Source organism: Aphelocoma coerulescens, chromosome 3 (genome assembly GCF_041296385.1).
Source record: "Aphelocoma coerulescens isolate FSJ_1873_10779 chromosome 3, UR_Acoe_1.0, whole genome shotgun sequence".
NCBI lineage: Eukaryota > Metazoa > Chordata > Aves > Passeriformes > Corvidae > Aphelocoma > Aphelocoma coerulescens.
In genome coordinates this window covers 94,311,327-94,331,662 of record NC_091016.1, presented here as the reverse complement: position 1 = coordinate 94,331,662, position 20,336 = coordinate 94,311,327, and the positions used below count along the sequence as shown (strand labels likewise).

Genomic DNA, 20,336 nt, shown 5'->3' with positions numbered 1-20,336 from the left:
TTTTGCAAACTTTGTCTGACATGGACAGATGATAGAAAGACAGGGAAATAACCCTAAGTTAGGTTACATACTGTTGTGTAATGTTGAAAAATCTTCCTTTTGTTATATTACTTCTTTTCTTTCAAATTTTTCTAAAACAAAAATAAAAGCAGATTAGATGTTTTTCTAACTTAAACTATAGTGAAAAAAATTAGGCATTTCTAATAGCTTGTGTTGTATGGCCATGTTCAAGCTACCAACAGATAGTAGTAGGCCTTAAATCAACTAATAGTTAATGTTGTTGAATGCAAAATATGCGACTATCATTTCCCATGAAAAATTGTAAATAAACATTACAGTTTATTTATGTTGTTTCTATCAATGTTCAAGACACTAATGGAAATGGGAATTATCTAATGGCTAAAGTATAGTGTAGCTTCAGAAATAACTTCTCATTTTTGTGAGTAAATTTTTTTTTTTAAAATTAGTTTTGAATTAGCATGAAATGAGAAGTGGCATTTGTATTTTTTGTATTGTCTTCAGTGCAATGTCTTTTGATATTTTAATACTCATATACTCTATCTATAGATCACTATAAAACATGGATGTCATAATGCTTCATTTGTTTTCAACCATATAGATAAACCAAGATGAAAAGTCAGCATTTGTCAACAGCATTAAATCATCTGGTGCACTGCATTTATTTCTTACTCTAGCTACAAAGAGTATTTCAGTATCTTTGACATACTATAATGCATATAATTATAATCCATTACCTGTTTGTGAATCTTTGACATTTATTGACATCTACTGTAATTAATTCCTTTTGTTACCTAGTCACCACTAACAAGAAAGTTAGTCTTATCAGCACTACAATGAAAAGATGAATAACCTTACCTATTAGAGATGCCACAACTTTTGTTCCTCATGTCATATCTATGTACAGATACTAGTTTTCCTCATAAATACTTCTGTGCTGAATCTGTCTGTAAAACAAGAGGTATGTGGGAAGCTTTTACACTTCTAATATTATTTTATCCTAAGAATCAAGTGGAAATATTCTTCCTTATAATGCAGACATGTCCAGCAGAAGTATTACACTCCTTGCAAGTCAAGGAGGAAAACATCCTCAGTCTTTGGATCTATTCAGTTAGAGTCAAATTTATCTTACTCAAAGGTAAAAATGCTAAAAGAGGAGAGGTTTCATAATCACCTTTTTCATAGCCTCTAAAATGAACAATGGGTAGTATTTATTGGGAAAAATCAAGGAGAAATGGTCTTAATCTGTTAAGAAAAGCATTTTCTAACTTTTCTAAAATCAAAAGTTATAATAAGTACTGCAGATGTGGACTTTGAGGTCCATGTATATCTGCATATCTGCCAGCTGGTAATTTCTTCATTCCTGACTAAAGCTCCTCTGAATATCCCAGTTTGATTTTATAAATATATCTCTGTATCTATCTCTATGGCCTTTGTAGTTGCAGGAATACTGTGTAGCACAAACCCAGGCAATGGGTGGGGTGGGGGGTCATTGGTAGCACCACAGATGTTATGCAAGGAATCTCCTGCTTCACCAGGAAAGGGGCACTGCTTCTTTGCCTTATACTGTATATACTACTCATAAATATCTTATCTGAAGCAACCATATGTTGTAACATCTTCACAAAATCTTCATAATTGATGATGTATATTTGTTGAAAGACTACCTACACATTGATAAAATGATATTGCAGGGCATCCTTGGCTCAGGATTTGCATTGAAAGTCCAGGAGCAGCATCGTCAGAAACACTTTGAGAAAAGAAGGAATCCAGCTGCAAGTCTAATTCAGGTAAATATGAAATCACCAAAAAGATAATAGCAGGTGATTTAAAGCACATATTGGAACAAGTCTTATTATTTCCATTTGGAAAGTTTTATGGAAATAATATTTAACATATTGGTTAGTTTCATGAAATAACTGTGTTCAGTGACTGCTATGTGTTGCCATAATTCTGTACAGAATCACAGATTCATTTAGGTTGGAAAAGACCTTTAAGATCATCAAGACAAACTATATATAGCATTTCTGTGTGTAGTTTTTGTTTCTTCTATCCATGTTAAAGAAACCAAGGCAAGGATGACAAATGCATGCCTGCAGTTAAAAAATTATTTGGAAAAAGAGAATTCATCCCTAGACAACCCAATGACAGCACAGTGCTCTTGCCTACATTAAGCTACTTTTCATCTACTACAGGGTTTAGAGTATTTAAGTCCGTGATATACTTGGTGAAGATGAAAAGTGTCTTGCCCAGAAAATTGCTTTCACTATTAGTCAATTCAAAAGCTGGAAATGTAGGTAGCAACAATTTCAAAATGTCTGAAATTGTCTGAAGTTGTTCTGACATGATGGTGCAAATCAAAAGTGGCATGGTATGTTTTAGGCAGCTGTTATGCATTGGGTTTTTCCTTAACTTTCAGTCCTAGTTAAAACTGAGAAAATACTCTAAAGAATCATTTTGCACCAAGCTTTACTGTACTTGATGCACTGAAAAAAAAGGGGGGGAAATAATTTTCTAGAGTCCTAGTTTATTTTCCTGGAATGTCAAGTGTTCTATGTGTGCCATTTATGCTGGGTTTTATTTTTTAAATAATAAATCCAAATAAAGAAGCTGAGCACAAATATGCTAGAGTTCCGTGGTAAGTACAGATAGATGTCAGACTGTCTTTGAAGCATTCTTAAAGTTAATGAATATTTTCCATTATTACTCTTCAATTATTATTAAATCCTAAATATTTCAAATGTAATATTTGTTAGAATAATTTAAAAAATAATTCTACTCCTTTTGTGTCTACTTTGGAATGACTGTTTGGGGTACTTTCTAACAATGTATTCTAATCTCCTTCTTCCAAGTTTGGTTGCCAGAGGAAACACATAATAGATTTAGGTTTTGGAAGTGGCTCTTATTATTATTTTATGACAGTTCAACCAAAATATTAGTAAGACAGCATGCTAAATAGACTAAGAGTAGCTAGCTGCTTGATTTTGGAGAGTGACACTCAGTGGACAAAATCATTGTGAAAGGAAGATATTTGTTGTGGGATCCCATGATGAAGGCTGTTCAGCATTTACATATTCATTTACAGGTTCAACACTTTCACTGATCCAGAAATTAATAAAAAATTGCTGGTAGAGATATTTTCTGAAGGCACAAGGCCTGGCAGAATAGGAAATATGACAGCAGGCACACAGGAATAAAATCAAGGACGATCAGGGTGACTTTTAGGGTGAAAGGATTACTGCCAAATATTTTAATACAACAAATACAAAACTTGATCTAGAAACTGAATCCAGGTTATTACAAGATGTGTCTATCCCAGTTTTAGTGAATCGGGAAAGGATTTGACTAGGGATGAGAAATACAGAGGACAAAGTGTGGGAAAGAAGGGTCAAGAGCTTCATACCAGTTCCCAGTATGTTACTCCACCTGGTTTAATTAAAGTCCTTAGATACAGAACCATAAACATAACAAGGAGAAGATGATAAGGAGAAGATATACACTACCACTGTGTATGATGATGCTCATACTAATATGATACATATCAACTCAGCATCTACAGTTTGTGAGACTGGAATATTAGAGAAAGCAAATAAAACATTGGAAAAAATGGGTCAAGGACTGGAGAAAATTTTATGTTCATAAATGCAGGATGTGTCTGAACTGCATATCATTGGGTACTGTAACAGTGCCCCAGTTTTTTAAATCGTCTCTAACTTATCAGAGTAATGTCTATTTTCTAACCAGTTTGCTGTAGAATTAGTCTGTGCTAACTCATCTGTTGCCACAGACTGTTTGCTAGAGCCTTTACCTGACCTAAAGACAGCTATAGAAAAGTGAAATGCTTCATATGGGCATATTTTTCTCAATTTCTTTCGCTTATAAGAAATATTTAGTGTGAGCATTATTTGAACACAGAAGCTCAGAGGTGGAACCTACTGGACTATTTAATGTAATAGACAGAAACATAACGAGTAACTCTGGCTATAAGCCAAAACCAAAGAGTTTCAAATTAAAAATAATGCAGAAATTTTGGACAATGAGAATGATCAACCAGTGAAGCAATTTTCAAAGTGAGTAACAGGTTGTCCATCTGTTAATGAAGACTGGATATGTTTCTGGGAGATACACAGTAGGAAAACACAGGGTATTAGCTTCCATACAAGAATACCTAGATGACATTTAATGGTTGACAATATACAGGAAGCACAGATGCTCAGCTAGTACAAATTAATATAGTTATGCTGACATCAGGGAACACATCCCAGCTTGTAGAACCGAGGCTAATCTTACTATCTACATGCACTATAAATCCAAACAATGGATACATTTTCAATGCTATGCTTTGGTCACTCACCTTTGAAATTATTAATTTTGTGTTTTTAAACATTTAACAGTGTTTCAAACCACAGAGAATACTTATTTTTTCTTCTAAATGCTTTTTGTCTGGTTTTCATTATGATTTGCAGCATGTATTATGACACTTTCTTTACCTCAGACTGCAAGTTTGTGGGGGTGTCCCCTATGGACTTGTCACAAATAAATCACTGCAATGCTTTTCTGAGCACCTTTATATGCTGAATATCTACTGGTGCTTTCATGGAGCCAGTAACTCTTATCTTACCTCATAAGGTGTACTGGGATTCACAAAAGTTTTGATAGGTTTGTACTGGTATTTCCTGAATCAGCCTAACTGAGCACATCCTGGTCTGAGCAAAATCCCCTCACTCCATGGTCAGTGCGGTGGCATTGTCACTTCATTTTCTTGGTTCCTTTGTACTTTTCTATTGTTTCCCCATACCAGGCTTCCTGGCGGTTTTATTCTACCGACGCCAGCAGAACAAACGTGGCAGCCACCTGGCGATATTATGAAAGTATTCTTCCTCCCCTCAGGCATGTATCAGTGCTATGAATGATAAGAGAAAGATACGACTTGTATTGGTTACTAATCTGCTTTTCAATTTTTTGTTTCATCCCCTGCTCCCTCTTGCCTTGTTTTTTCTTTTTTTACCATATATCCTGCACGTAGTGTGTATGGCGTAGTTATGCTGCTGATGAGAAATCAGTTTCCATTGCTACCTGGAAGCCTCATTTGAAGGCCTTGCATACCTGCAGCCCTACAAAGTAGGTACAAATATGGCAGCTGGTGCTGTTTTTGATGTCTGTTCAAGCTTATAGAGAACTAGTATTTGTCTGTTTCGTCTTGGTTTGTTGCCTTAAGTCCTCTCCAATTTTCTCATTAAAAATTTCAACTAACAAATCAGATTAATATCATGTAGGAGCCCAGGAACAAATACAACTCATTGCCATTTATCTTAGAAATGCACTGGCATTAGAAACATTTTCCCAGCAACCCACTCATGCATCACGGCTAATGATTCACCTCATTCCAAATTATCCTTAAGGAGGAAAATACCAAGTTGAATGCAGAGCTTGTTCCTTGGTTCAATGGTATGTTTATGTCTGTGCCTCTGTATAAGGCTGTAGCTGCTGATCTGCCTTTCCAAAGGAAGAGTGCCTTGTGGTATTTTGCAGGTGAATGCACTGGGGAATTTGGTCCTTTTTGTCATACCTTCTGATATATTCAGTATTTCCTTAGGACAAAATATATACGCAGTCATACATACAGACAGTGGAAGATGACTCAAAAGACCTGTTGCCACAGTTTGGCAGACAGGAAATATTTGATATCCTAGTTTGGGTGAGAATTCACAGAGCACTGGCAGCCCAAGACTTTTCAATAATTCAGTAAAAGGTTTAGCAGAAGGCAGCAAGTTGACTGATTCAATACAGGGCATAGATCAGGAAGTAAAAGACACTTGATAAAGATCAAAAAAGAGAGCGCTAAGAGCCTTATGGGAAAGCTCTGATAAGCATCTTAACTGTTGTTAATTGCAGACAGTGCAAGAGAATTAGTGGTTTCTCTCAAAGCTGGGTGATGAACATCCACATGACAGTAAAAAGGTAATTGTGTGCCAAAAAGCTCAGCCAAAAAGAAGTTTGGCTGGGTATCCAAAGCTGATCTTTGAATTTCAAAGAGTTGACAAGAACAGAGCCGTAAGTAATCCATTACCATAACTGTAATTCCAAACTGCTCCAAACTAAAAGGAGCTTTTAGATTAAAAGTTACATGAAGTATTGATATTTTACATATACAAACAGGTTGAAAGCAACATTGGTATAAATGGATGAATATCAAATTACATAAATAATGAAGCTGTATCCCACATAAAATATTCTAAAATAAGACTGTCCCTCAAAAGTGCATCTACTTCTTATTCTAAATAAGCATATTGCTGTGTTATCCTAAAATTAAACCTTTTTATTTACCAGAAATAGCTTTATCTAATAAGAGCCTACAGCTTTCTGTTATATATGTGTCAGCAATGCATTTTGCCTAAGTGCTTTGCCAACTCAGTCTGCAGTGGTATGTACTAAGCATGTTATGCATGCGTTAAAAAAACTGAAAAGTTTCTTTTCCAGAAACATTGTAGTTATGAGTCTTGCTTGAATGTTTTTGTGGTTGCAATGTAACGTGTGTGTTGTACACCAATTAACATACCCATTTACGTTTATCATATATATAACATCATCTGTAACTAAGTAATGTGATTACTATCTGCATAACAAGTATGTTTTTCCCTCCCACTCCCTGACCTGAAGAAAAGAACAAGGGGAATCTTCTAGCAGGTTTGTAGTTTCTTTTATTCCTTTTATCTGTGAAATTGCTGTTTCCTAATGGCTTTTAGATGTCTCGGGTTCTGTACAGTAGGTTCAATGAACTGCAACTGTTGATAGATGACAATCGCAAATTGGATTTTTTAAACTCATATGCTGCTGAAATTTGCTTCTTTGTCCCAGTTTTTCTATGGAAAAAAATAGGCAATTTTTTACACATCTAACATGTTTTAGCTTTGAGGGGCTCAGTCTGAACAGTGGCAGAGCAGCCAGCAGAGCAGCCTCTCCAGACCCAGCTCCTGGGCAAGGACACAGCCCTTGCTTCTGCTGTAAAATTGATGCGGGAATTGCAGTGGAAGTTACAGACATATAATTTATTTGGCAAGGTGAAGAAGCCCACCAGCCCTCCATTGCAGGGTAAGGACCCTCTGATGGGGCTGGCTGGATGTCACCTTTGCTCTGCAGGAGCATCCTCAAGGCTTCCTCAGTGCCATGTCTCCACATTTTCTAATTTTTCTGTCATCCCCTCCTAAGGAGCGTTTTGAGACATAGGAGGTGGGGGAGAAAGCAGCACTGCAGTGTCTCACCTCTTCCTGGCTGCATGGCTTGCACTCCCCCTTGGCCTAGTTGAGCCAGACTGGTATGTCACCTGAAGAAAGCCCCACTGCAGTCAGCCGGGAGCACAGGTGGGCTTCCACCCAGCCTAGATCACGGCTGAGCACTGACTGCCTACAGCCGGCAGCAGAAAGCCTTGGCAGGGCTATTCTCACTAGGTAAATAAAGCTCTGGAGAGGCATGTCCTAAGGAAGTGGGAGAAAATGCTGGTCTTTGCTGTAATGATAGCCCAAACCCTTAGGGACAGGAAAGGACTCAGTGGCTATAAGAGAAATTATCTCAGAAACTCATTAGGGATGGGAATCAGCAGGCATTTGGCAGCCAGCACTGCGGTATCAGCATGCTCAGAGAATAGCAGACTTTACCTCCCATCAGAAAATGCTGAAAAGCCAAGGAAAAAAGTGTTGGTGACACATCAGCCCCTGAAATATATCCAGCCCCAAGTTGTACCGTGGTTCACAAATGCTTCTGGGTTATTCAGTTAGGGATGAAAATCGTCACATCAATTACCCGTGTCCCATTCCACTTCCCAGATTGCTCCTCTGGCACCTGACTCCAACCTTTTCCTCCAAGCACATGTAACCGCTGTTAGTGTCACTGTAACTCAAGGGGACAGGATTTGCTCTGTCAGTTCTGGGACTTTTTGTATACATTACCTCCACAGGCTTGCTAGCAACATGTTGATCTCATTAAATTATTACAGTCTGATCCAAACTTCTTGCTCTCACCAGCTGTATTTCCTAGTCTTTCGACAGCAACATTTAAAATTGACTTTTTTAAAGGTGACACAGAAGTTGCCAGCAAATGAGTACATCCCTGTAAAACCGGGATTTGTGCAGAGGAGAGAGGTTATTCCCAGTTGTACCTGCAAGCACTAAAAGAGACAAATTTACTTACAATAACTGGAAACTAGATTAAAAAAAACCCAAACAAACAATCAACAAACAAACAGCTGTCAAAATTAGCTTATGTTCTCCATATTAATGATACCAATTGTGTCTTTAAAAGAAGTCAACAATTTAGTCAGATTTGGTCACTTTATTTTCACTGAAAAGAAGATGCCTGCTCCTTCAGAAACTCTTAACTAATTTGTGTACTGCTGTAAATTAGTGTATGGGTAAAAATGAACTAGTTAACTTCTGAGATCATGTTCTACAGTAAAAACCCTACAGACCACTCAGTGCCTTTTCAAAAAAGGTGTGTTTTGCCAGTGGCTGTATATCGCTCTTATGCTGATATATCACTGTATGTTTATGACTGAAAATACATGTGGTGTATGTGGTCTTTTGTGGCAAAGATGTAAATGCGACCTACTGCAATGTACTTTGAGATATCTGTCCTTGACTATTTAACTTGTTTCTTACTGTGATGTTAAGTGACTTGCATGGGATGCTATGTGAACTAAGTAAGCTTCTTCTTGTTTCACTCTTTCAAAGAAGACATGTTTGCACAAGTAGTACATTGGATTGCATTCTGAATATGCTCTTTGCTCTATATTCCCTTCTAATAACAATGGAGAAAAACTCGTGTTAGGGAAAAGTTTATTATTTTCTTTCCTACCAAATTGACTTATATTTACAGAAATTAATTCTTGTGTTTTGTCATGTATAGAGCTACAGTCTTTCATTAGGTGATTAAATGTTGCTATGCATTTGAGATGAGAGAGCTGTGCTTATGAGGCTGTAGCTTCACATTGATTTTAATAAAAATATGCATGTTGTATTTCCCAAAATTTTACACACAAGTATTCTAATTAATAATTTATCAAAGTATTAGTAGACAACCTCTCTGGTGTATCCAAGCTATAAATGAGGTATTTCTATAAATCAGTTCTATACTTGTGTAAGTTATTTGAAAAGCCTATATGTTAAATTCTCAATAACTGCAAATGCACACACTGAAAACAAACATATTTATATTTATATAAATAATATTTATTTCTGTTAAGTTATACAACATGGCTGGAATAGTTCCTGTGCAGGAAACTAGATCAAGACTGATTAATCTTGTGACATACAGAGAGCATAATCAGTCTAAAACTGTGTGTACGACATGCACTGGGTGTCTGCAAAGGATGAATGTCACCCATCTAGTCTTGTAACTCATGAGGCTGAATATGCATTCCCTATTTAGACAATTCTCTGGTGCAATAAGGAGCAGTTTTGCCAGTATAAGATCTTGGGGGGAAAATTCAGCCCTGTTCTGAGGGAAACAAGTGAATTATATTATGGAATTGTTTCACCTCCTATACCATATCTGTTTCTAAAAGTAGATTAAATGTAAACACTCTGCATGCACCATATAAAAAAGAAATTGCCAGTGATGTATAATCTAACTTGAGGTGGAAAACCTAACCCCTTATCCAGCACTGGAATGCTTAGTAACATAGACCTCTATCTCCCCTCACTCCTAGTAAGCTTTGTAGTAATAAACAGAAGCTCTTCAGGATGTACACCCCTCGGAAACATAGGTATTCAGCATCCTGCCTATTCACATGATGTTTGAGAATGCCAACTATTCAGCATCCTGCCTATTCACATGATGTTTGAGAATGCCAACTAACATCAGGTGCATGATTCATTTACTTCCCCTTCTTAGTGCTTTAAAGTTCCTTACTTCTCCAAACGATGTTTCCTATTTTTTTTTAAGTGCTTTAAAGTCCCTTTCTGCTTGTTGCCTGCAATGCCATTAACACAATGGCAGCAACACCAGTTGTTTCAAACTCATCCAGCCAGACAATTGCAGTGTGCAGCATGCCATAATATTACAAAGCCCCATTCCCCTTCTCTGTCTGAGACTTCAGCTTTTCGAATGCATTACCCTGTGGAGATCTAAAACTGGGGTTGAATGTTTGGGTAAAGCCATTTCCCCAAGTCCAAGAGGATTTTTATGACCATGGCAGTCGAGTTCTCCATCTAATAATTAGTGGGGAATATTGAGCTATAACATGCTAGGCTATTACAACAGTCAAAATGTGCACTTGTTCTTGAGAAGAATCCCCTTGGACACAGCTTGTGGAAGACGTGCCTGCATCCTGTACTGGAAGGTAGAGGAATGCATGTGAAATCAAGCATCTGCTTCAGCTGAATTCCATGGAAATTGTGTCTCTTACCAAAAATGGTAATTCCTAGATGGATGAATCTCATGGGAAGAAACCTATGATTCATATCTCAAGCTTATTGCTTTATTTCTTACTTTTTAAAAATAATGTAAAAGACAGTAGAAGTACAAACTGATTACAGAAAATTAAGATCAAAATAGTTTCTCTTCATTTAGAATTTTTTTGGAAAAGGAAATATGCACAAACACCCTGAATATTTCCTTTTCTGTTTGACAATTGAACTATAAAACACTGTGGCCTGAAATTCTTGTTATTGCTCATTGAAGGTATGAAATACAACACTAAATTTCTTGAGTTCATGGTCCTGGCATGAGACTGGTGGTGAAGTTTTGAATGTTTGAACTTCAGGTGTCACAGTATTATCCATTGCATTTGCATTTGTTCAACTTAGCTTAATTTCAGTAAAAGTATTTTTAGGCTCAGTAAGAATCAACACATGTATTTATAGGTAGCTAACTGCTGAAAATTGGTATGTGCATCTGCTTGCTGTTGTTTGCCATAGGTAATCACTTTTGGCAGTTTTAGCTTCTGTCTCAAGACTCAGAGCATTCTCCCTCACCTTCCAGTTATTTCTGATTTATTTCAAATTCTTCCTATTCTTGCTTCCACCAACCAGCTCAGTATAAAAAGCTGAAAAACAAGGTGTAAATTGTGGCTAGTAGCAAGCAGTAGTGCTGCAGGTCTGAGGCTGAAGAAGAGCAAAAGTTTGACTTGACTAGAAATGCAGGAAGGTGGCAGGCAAATGGGGGAGTGGGACTGGAAGGGAAAGAGATGCTCAGTTAACAAAGTACAGGGAGATGGTCCATGGGACAGAGAGAGCAAAGGTTTGTATGCATTTGTCAATTAAAACAAACTCTTATCCAGGGTAGTCATTTGGACCAGCAGAGAAGTGTTCATTCCCTCTGCAGTGAAGCTACAGTGACCTCTAGTGTCCCAACACACCTCTTCCTTCATAAATCAAGGGTGGTAAAGGCAGAATTTGGAAACGAAGAAATAAGAACTAGAAAGTCATTTGCTGCCCTAGGGAAGTGAGCGCCTTGGGCTTGGATGGGAGGAATGAGTCATAAGATCCTACAACTGACCTTTCAGAAGGCAGACAGGTACAGAAAAGTCATTTACTTCCTTTTCTACAGCTGCCAGTTGTAATGGATCTCCACTAAAAGATGCTTCAAAGCTCTAGTGTTAGCGATAAGAATACATTCCACAACTTTCAGCCTGCAAGAATAGAGGAGTGATAGGTCCAAAGTGATTACCATTGCCAGGGGAGACTCATAAGAAGCAAAACTGTATGTCAACCAGCTAGGCTAAATTATCAGTCATATAAAGTACAAGAAATGATGGACAGACACACATCTAAAGGAATGCAGAGATAACTGAAGACAGCTGTGGATCCCTCAGATCCTTGTCATTTAGGTTTGATTTAGGAACTTGTGTAGTTTTATTTTCCTGATTTTTTCTTGTGGTTTTTGCCCTTTGGACAAACACTCAAAGTTTGTGAATACTTATGGGGATACATGAATATCTAACGGTCATTAACAGGTTTACATTGATTCAAGGGATTTCCTTTGGATACCATGTAAAAAGAGAGGGAAAAAAATGTGAAAGAGGAAAATATAATAGGCCAGGACCTGCAAAAGGTGAAGGATTTTTAGCATGCACTAGCCAGTGTTGATCCAACCAGCATTAAATCAGAATAAAGAGCCCTAAAGTATTCACTGATTTGAATGCAGAATGTCCAAAGATACTTGAAAGGTGTAAGATTATCTTCACTCAGTAATTTTAACGCCATCGCTACCACTATTGCAACAAAGAATCCAGAGCCAGGAACTAGGCTTTATCCTATAAGGAAAGGGACTTTCACTAATGGGGAAAAGCCTGGTGAGGATATTCTCAAAGTTCTCTGATTCAGTTACTCGTTCATGATCTGTTATTCATCATACATAGAAGAGCCCCAAGACAGTGTGTTTCCAAGGACAAGCTTTCTTCTCCCAACCTTTCTTCTCCACTGCTACCAGTCCCACAATTTATGCCTGTGCTGAGAAGGATCCAGTGACTTCAGGAACATTTCCCACCAGTCTCAAAATAGGAACAGGGATCCAAGAAGCAAAGAAGTGCTACAACTAGTCTCTTTGGGGATGCATCTGAAGATGCAAAAGACAGTTTCCAAACCATGCTTCCTTTTGGGGTGTGTGTTTCTCTTCACGATGCAGCACCCTCTGCATGGACCCTTGGCACGCCAGTACACTGCCATTGCTACAAAGCCAATTTTATTTTATTTTTTAAGTATGAGCTCTGCAGTTTACATTAATATTTTCATTCTTAGCGTTGCACTTTTGAAAAATGTCTGTAGTACAGATAAAATGCCTACTGTTCCTTTCACCATTGCCTCACTGCTTTGATTTGGAGAACTAAAGATACTCAGGTTAAGTAGCCATTGTGTACTATTCAGCTTTTATAAATGAAATACCCATGTCTACCAATCATTTAAAGGCAGCAAGTGCTTTCATTAGTACAAATTAATTGACAGAACAGCACATGTGCTGTTTTGATTCTGGTTTTAAATTTTCATTTTTATTTTGGAGTTAATGGGATTATAAAAAATAGGATCTATATAGATAGTTTTTATGGATATTTTATCCATTTTCCTTTCATTTTTATTAGTCCAGCAGGAAGACAGCTGTTCAGAATTTTTAAACTCTAATGTTTGCAAAAAAAAAGCATCATTTGACTTCATTTTCCAATAGCATGTACAATTTGAGCCGTAAGGGGAGTTAAAAAAAAGGGGAACATTTGTAGGAATAATATCTGTAATAAGAAGTCAATTTTGATTCTCTTCCTCATTCTGCATAATATGACAATGCAATAATGTGGTTAATAAATATTTTACAGTTTATATTTTCATTAAGTTCTGAGCTGAAATATAATTCAGTCTCAACGTGTAATTTGTATTCAAAGTTAAATTTTGGAACTAATTTTTCATTAAAATATTAGGTTCTCTGGGTCTTTTGTATTGCTTAGGCCACAGCACTGGGTAACAATTACAATGGAAACAGATAACATTTTCAGCACTGTGATGTATTTATTTCAACAATTGCTTATTTTGGGCAAGGAAAGAAGGGGATTATATTCAGAAATTATAGTAGAGGTATTCTTTCAAGTAATCCAACATGCCATATAGAAATACATTTATCTAATAATCTTCCTATTGATGTGCTTACTTTTTAGTACTCTAGAAAATTATCACATTAAAAGCATCCCAGCATGTGTTTTGCCTGCAGCAAACTGCATCCTTTCTGCTGTCAGTGATGTTTTTATTCAGACTGAAATGCTATGCTTTGCTATGCATGGACAAAGAGATGTTTATCTCAACACTTCACAGTTTATAATTACTTTCCATTTCATATAATTACATATTAACACTGTGTTTTCAGAGTGCAAGTGTCCTTGAGTTCAGGCCCAGAGAGGGTTTGTTATACCTAACCAAAATGAGACAACAGTAGCTAACAGGCTGTATGAAGTTTCAGAGTTACATACTAGGCAGTAAAGAATCTGAAAAATATAAAAGCTAAAACCTGACCACCACAACCAAGTGAATTTAACCTTGCAGATAAAACAAGGTTTCCAGACCTTGGTGTCAGACTCCTTCTCTCTTTCCACTTTGTGTCTTCTGCTACAGGAAGGGACAAACAAAGGCAAAAATGTTAAATAATGAAAAAGCATAGGCAGATAGTCACAGTGACCACAGGATGTTCATCAAATATGTTTGAACAAAGATAATTTAAGCACTGGGAAATAGAAAATCTACAAATCCCACATTTAGCTGGCTGCAGGGGATGATTACAAGCACAGCAGGGGGAAAAACCTCACAATTGGTCAACCATAAGATCACAGGGTCACCACTGGTGCAGTAGACAAAGTCATGAGCTAGGCTGGGCTCTGGTGCCTGTCCAATACCACCTGCACAGTCAGCTCCCAGCTTAATCTTCAGCAATAACTTTAGAGAGCATACAGCATATCATTGCATTTCCATTAATCCGTCATCATGTTGTTTCTTGGATTTTATGAATTTTGGTTTTGTCGTGTCCAAGTAAGTGCTCTAACAAGGAATTCTGGATATGAGTGATCACTAACCATACATATGAAATGTGGGAAGTGCCACATCCGGAAAAAGCATGAATATACACTAATAGTATTTTTGCCTGCTTAAAAAGAAAAACAAAGCAGACAATACTACATGGCATGCAGTAACAATAAAATAAGTTTTGGTTTTGTTTATCTGAAGATATGGCCAGAAACGCACTGAGCTAGGCTGACTAAGATGGAAACAAACCTATTTCCAGTTCAAGTAATAGAAAAAACATTATAGAGAATAATGTATAATAATTGGGTGAAATTTGTTTCTATTTGTTATTTTTAATTTCTTTTACAAGGTTATTCTGTACTGTGTTATAAACTGCCAATGCTAATGCTTCTATCAAAAAGCAATTGCATCAAATCAGTTCCATTCACAAATGAAATATATTCAATGAAAATAAAAGTGTGTAAGAAACAGATTCATACCAGTGAGATTTTTTACACATTATTTTCAATTATCATACAATAGGAAAAAGAAATGGATTGAAGGAACTATGAAATAAAATATATTTCTCTCTCCCACAGTCAAAAGCTAAGTTTTAAGGAGCGGGTCCGGATGGCCAGCCCACGAGGTCAAAGTATAAAAAACAGGCAATCTTCAGTCGGAGATCGCCGGTCACCAAGTGCTGACATTGCCACTGAGGGCAGCCCAACCAAAGTCCAGAAGAGCTGGAGCTTCAATGACCGAACCCGCTTCAGGCCCTCGCTGCGGCTGAAGAGTTCCCAGCCCAAACCCATGGTCGATGGTAGGAGTTTTTCACCCCTTGTTCACCACTGTGTGCTGCTGCCAGCCTGCTCACACTCCTGCACACTTGCACAGTGATTGTACACATTTTAGGAAAGCAGAAAGAATTGCTATTTGGGGCCAGAGACACAAACCAGCTATAGTCTGCTTCAAAGAGCCCGATAATGTGATTATCTTTTAATAAGAAATCATGTCAGTGGTGCATAGGGAGCAACTGGTGGAAAAAGGGGTCACTATGAAAAGTCACAGTGGACTAAATGCATCCCAGAGATTTGGCTGCAAGCAGCTCCTCTGTCACGGCCCCTCTCCCACTACTGAGCTCAGCTGCTGCCCAAACCTGCTGCCTCCTGCTGGTGGTCCGTGCAGCACAGCCCCCAGCGTCTGTGCCTTTGCCAGCCTAGAGCACAGCTTGTGCAGAACTGGCTCCCTCAGGCAGAGGAGTCCTAGTACCGGCACTGGCGATGCAATCACCTGCCACCAAGGGATAAACTACTGGGTGCTTTAAGTTTTACAGGGTTGTATCTGGCAGGCAGACATAGCAAATACCAGTGCTATTGCTTTTATGTATTGCTTTCTAAAGGGTATTTTGGATGTAGGAAGCACTCCTAAAATGTGAAGAAGTGGATCTTGCTGAAAATGGCTCGTTGAACCCACAGCAGGCAGCCCAGCCTTTCTCTCAAGTTGCCTCCTACACTGCTCCATTCTCTAGCTAAAGTCCAATTTGGCATTAAAGTAACCCGCACTCAGGCAAGGACCTTCATCTGCCGAAGCTTGCCAAAACACAGTGACTCCTCTAACCAAGCAGCACCAAACTGAGTGACAGCAGTCCCCTGACACACAGGAGCTGAGAGCACCAGGTGAACCTGACCCCTGTATGGGACAGGTCCAGCACTGAAAGGTGCACTCACACAGCTCTGGGGGTACTGCTGCCCCAGAGGATTTTGTTTCTGGTTTCTCCATTCACATATTTTCCCATCTATGGATGTTTTGTTCTTTCTTGTGGTATCCCCCACATAAAAAAAAAACCAAACTGGTTGACTACCACCAGTGACCCTACCTGAATGGGAAAGGTACAACCTCTTTCTACAATGGCAATCCTGCATGCTACATCCAAGAATTGTGGTAAGAATAATTAGAAGTGTGATGCTGATATCTGCTTCCTTTTTAAGAGCACATATTATCACAGACATGTAGGTTTCAAAATACTTATTGAACTGCAATGCCCCATCCCTCAGTGAGAATGTTCTACACAACATATCTCTTCAGGAAAGACCTGGGTAAATAAACATTTTCTGCAGGGCAAACAAGAGAAACCAACAGTGTTTGCTAAGGTCATCATTCCATCTCCCCCATGGAGATGTCTCAGATGCATGAATTCTGAATTTGCCTGTGATACAGTGAGCTGCTGGGGTGTACCAGCTACCAGGCTACTATTCAGGTTGCTCCACTCTACTATCCACTGCTATCCACTCCCATCTCCATCCTGGGGCACAGGCCCTGGTTTATGTCCCATGGCAGCTGCAGCACAGGGGCGGTGTGACCTAGCCTGGGTCTCACACTGATGTGAAGCTCAGACAAGGCCACAATGGGAAGTGAGAAATGCTCTAGGTAGCACAGTGGTTGAAGCTACCCTGTCTAAATTTAGGCTTCCTACATAATCACTTATACAGCACAAGTATCTTCCCCAAACCACATCAGAAGCAATTTCATAGGTTAAACCCATGTTAACTCACACTGTGCCTGGAAGTGACCTAAGAAGAAAGTAACTTTTTGAGCACACTCTCAGAGTATCAGTGGCTTACTTTTGCCCCAGCTCTGGAGTCTGTACCTCACTGAAGCACCTGTTTCATTTTTCATCAGCCCGTTTATCATAGAAGCATTTCCTCAGCGTGTCCCCTATTTTGTCCTGTACATATTGTCATCAATAACAATGATGTGCACGAGCAGATTGTGCTCCCTCTGATTGTTTCCCTCTCACGGAAAAGGTGGCATAAACAGCACCTTGGGTATATCTGTAGATAAAAGAGTAACAACAACAGAGCACTCATTGCTGTGCGTAAACCCTTGAAGATCTTCCCGCTCCTCAGGGTGAGCACAGCCTGTTTCCTGGTAAGTGATTTCCAGCTACTAGTCCACCCTTATGAACTGGGGCCAACAGATACAACCAATTTCTCATCTGTGGCAGAAGGAACAGCTTCCATTGTCTCCAGCTTTTAGGCAAATGCCAAGTTTCCATTCTGGGACCTCATCCAACTACTTCTAGGACCAGTATGATTAGAGAGATGTCCAGTGTGCTCACTGCTGAGAGACACCTCCCTGCTGCCTTACCCAAACTTTTGCAGGAAAAGTTGGGCACTACTAACCTTGATTTTTTTTTCTTTCTTTTTGGTGTGTTACCAATTTCATAGCTTGATGCTTTCTACATTTGACAGCTCAGTGAAAAAGATCTCAAGACACTATATTTAATTTAGAACATCTTGCATTTTTCACTGGATGAGAAAAACAGTATTTGCAGCATATTATTCTTATCTCTTGCTTGCCAGATCCTCCAGTTTCTTCCTTGAGGTATTCCCCAGCCAAATAATTAATAATTTTGGTAAGCCAATCGTCAAGCCAAAACTAGAAGCCACCTTTTTCTGGGTGAAATTTTGGGCACAAAACAGTACCCTTGAACAGCTGGTCCTTCTGATGATTCCTACATCTCTGTAGGGTGTTTTGTGGGAGAAGAAATTACATTACAAGAGACCTTTGGGACCATGACAATATAGTACTGGGTACCCAGTTCAGTGTCAAAACTTCATATCAGTGAAAAAATAATAGATTCTTACTATGAACTTCCTCTTCCAAAAGAGAAGACAGAAGACACATGTATTTGCTTCATTTTTCTTTCACTGTATGGGATATGGTGTTGTAAATGCTCTGCACAGGCAGAGGACTGAAATCTGTGTGAAAATAAAGAAAATATGCAAATATATAAGGAGAGGGTTCCAAAAGGAAGAAAAATTCTTAGCATACGAGGATGATTTAAGGCAGATAGATGGTCAACACAGTGACTTTGCAGTGCTGACAGAGTTCTGGTAAGGACATGGCTGGAATCTGGCCCAAATCCATCAGAAAGAGACTTCTGAAGAAACTCAACATTAGCAATTAGAAACTGGCCTGCAAAGGGAGGTTTCCAGTCCAGAAAGGAGCTCCTGGGGGTAGCTAAAAGGCTAACCTGGTTGAAAATCTAGTAGCTTTCCTCTTAGGCTACCCAGCAACAAAAACTCTAACACTCCCTCACTGCATTTTAAAATCACAGAAGGAGAATTTCTTGGCAGCAAGTAAAACACTTAAGCAAGCCACAGATATCTCCCAAAAGGATTTTGGCATAGCAGCCTTAGAACAGAATGACCAAAACTGTTGCAAAAATGGCTTTATTTATGTTTATTAACAATCCTCTGAAACTGCCTATAAACCATTTATTGCCATTGACAAAGTAGGTCTGACAACGGTGGCAATTATTTCAATATGTGCGTTTGCAAATGGAATCCAAACCTAAGAGATGTTTGATGGTTAGAGAAGTCTTTGGTGGCCTGACTGCAGATGCTTTCTAGGGCATTTAACAACAGCGCGGGGGACTGAAAGTGAATGTCAAGACTTACATAATCTGATTTTAAGTACAGGTGCAGCCTCTGGTGACATGTGGTTCACAATTTCCAGAAATCTTGTTGAAGAGGGGACTCTGCACAAATTAACAAAGGTGCCATAATGCTGTATTTCCAATCCCTGTTATCAGCCTAAAAGGGAATTATTAGGATGAGATAGATCAAAGGAAATCTTCAGCAATGAAGAATGGTAAATAGTGAAGCTTTACAAAGCTCACACTTAAAAGGATTGTATAGGGTCACGGAAGAGCCTTCCCCAAAGAGATGCTATGTGACACAGGCAAAGGTGCTGCCTGACCTTGGAGCCATTCACAGCCCCCTCTGTACCTGTACACAAAGTGGCCCAGGAGCTACCTGTGGCCCCAAGGCCTCCTCATGCAGTATGGGTGTGGTCCCTGTTAACAAAAACAGAGAAGCTGCAGCCAAACTGCCAGTGGGGAGTGGTCCCCAGAACATGAGAATACCCAGAGGCAGGGCCAACCCCATGCCAGAGTCTGTGCCAGTTATTACACGGTACAGGTGACCTCATGCCTTGCTTACGGTGCTGTGCCCATGCCTTGTTGTATGTTTTGTTTCCATCCACAGAGACTCGCCCTACAAACTCTCTTTTTTTACAATGGTGCTCCTGCTTTGTCTTCTTTTCTGCTTGCCTTGCTGAGGAACAGAACCTTTTTTGCTTACATCATGCTCCAGTCTTGTACCACCACAGCTGAATTAATGAACAATATTATGTTGTGGATGCAGTTTTCTATGAGGGACAAAAATACCCTATTATATTTGTTTTCTACCATCCCATGCTTCTAAGCCTCTACATGAGTTATTGTGCCTTTACTGTAACCTAAAGATATTGTGTGGCTTTTTGAATAAAACATCAAAAGCTTTCAGCACTGGAGATATTACAAACATATTTCATTTGATTAATTAAAAAGAATTCTCTAAGGAAATATTTGATTTCTTGCACCATCCTCAAACATTATACACTCACATGACCTCTAGCTTTTCATTCCCTAGAGAGTGCTTGCACAAAATCCTCAGGGTAGAGTATATTATAAGAGCCATGGAAAGAATGCGGTTGTGCATTTCAGCCCCCATGTCCTCTGTTACTACCATGTAATTTATGTATTGCAAGAATGACAAGTTTTCCTTAAAGTAGCATAAACAGCTTGACCTTGATGTGCAGAAGTCCTTAGCTGGGTTGCTTCTACATCTAAGCTTCAATTTGCTGATTCAAAGTGAAGCTGCTGCACGATGTCAAAGTTTGAATTAAATTTATTAGCAATATCTCAATCTGTGCTAGACAAGAGATTTATTTTCTTGTGATTGTGTACCTAGAGCAGATAGAGTTCTCATTTATTACCACTGTCACTGTAATTAACTAGGA

At 38.7% G+C, this 20,336-nt stretch overlaps 1 protein-coding gene across 5 annotated transcripts in view; it reads left to right on the top strand.

Annotated features, from left to right (window-relative positions):
* KCNQ5 (potassium voltage-gated channel subfamily Q member 5) overlaps positions 1-20,336 on the top strand; it is a 278,035-nt gene that overhangs the window by 238,933 nt on the left and 18,766 nt on the right. The window contains exons 7-11 of one of the 5 annotated variants that reach the window (XM_069008610.1): positions 1,713-1,808; positions 5,045-5,139; positions 6,679-6,705; positions 9,722-9,778; positions 15,089-15,309. In XM_069008610.1, coding sequence (XP_068864711.1) covers positions 1,713-1,808; positions 5,045-5,139; positions 6,679-6,705; positions 9,722-9,778; positions 15,089-15,309 — 496 coding nt within the window. The remainder of the gene's footprint in view (positions 1-1,712; positions 1,809-5,044; positions 5,140-6,678; positions 6,706-9,721; positions 9,779-15,088; positions 15,310-20,336) is intronic. The other 4 variants (XM_069008614.1, XM_069008611.1, XM_069008612.1 and 1 more) reach the window with 4 other exon arrangements.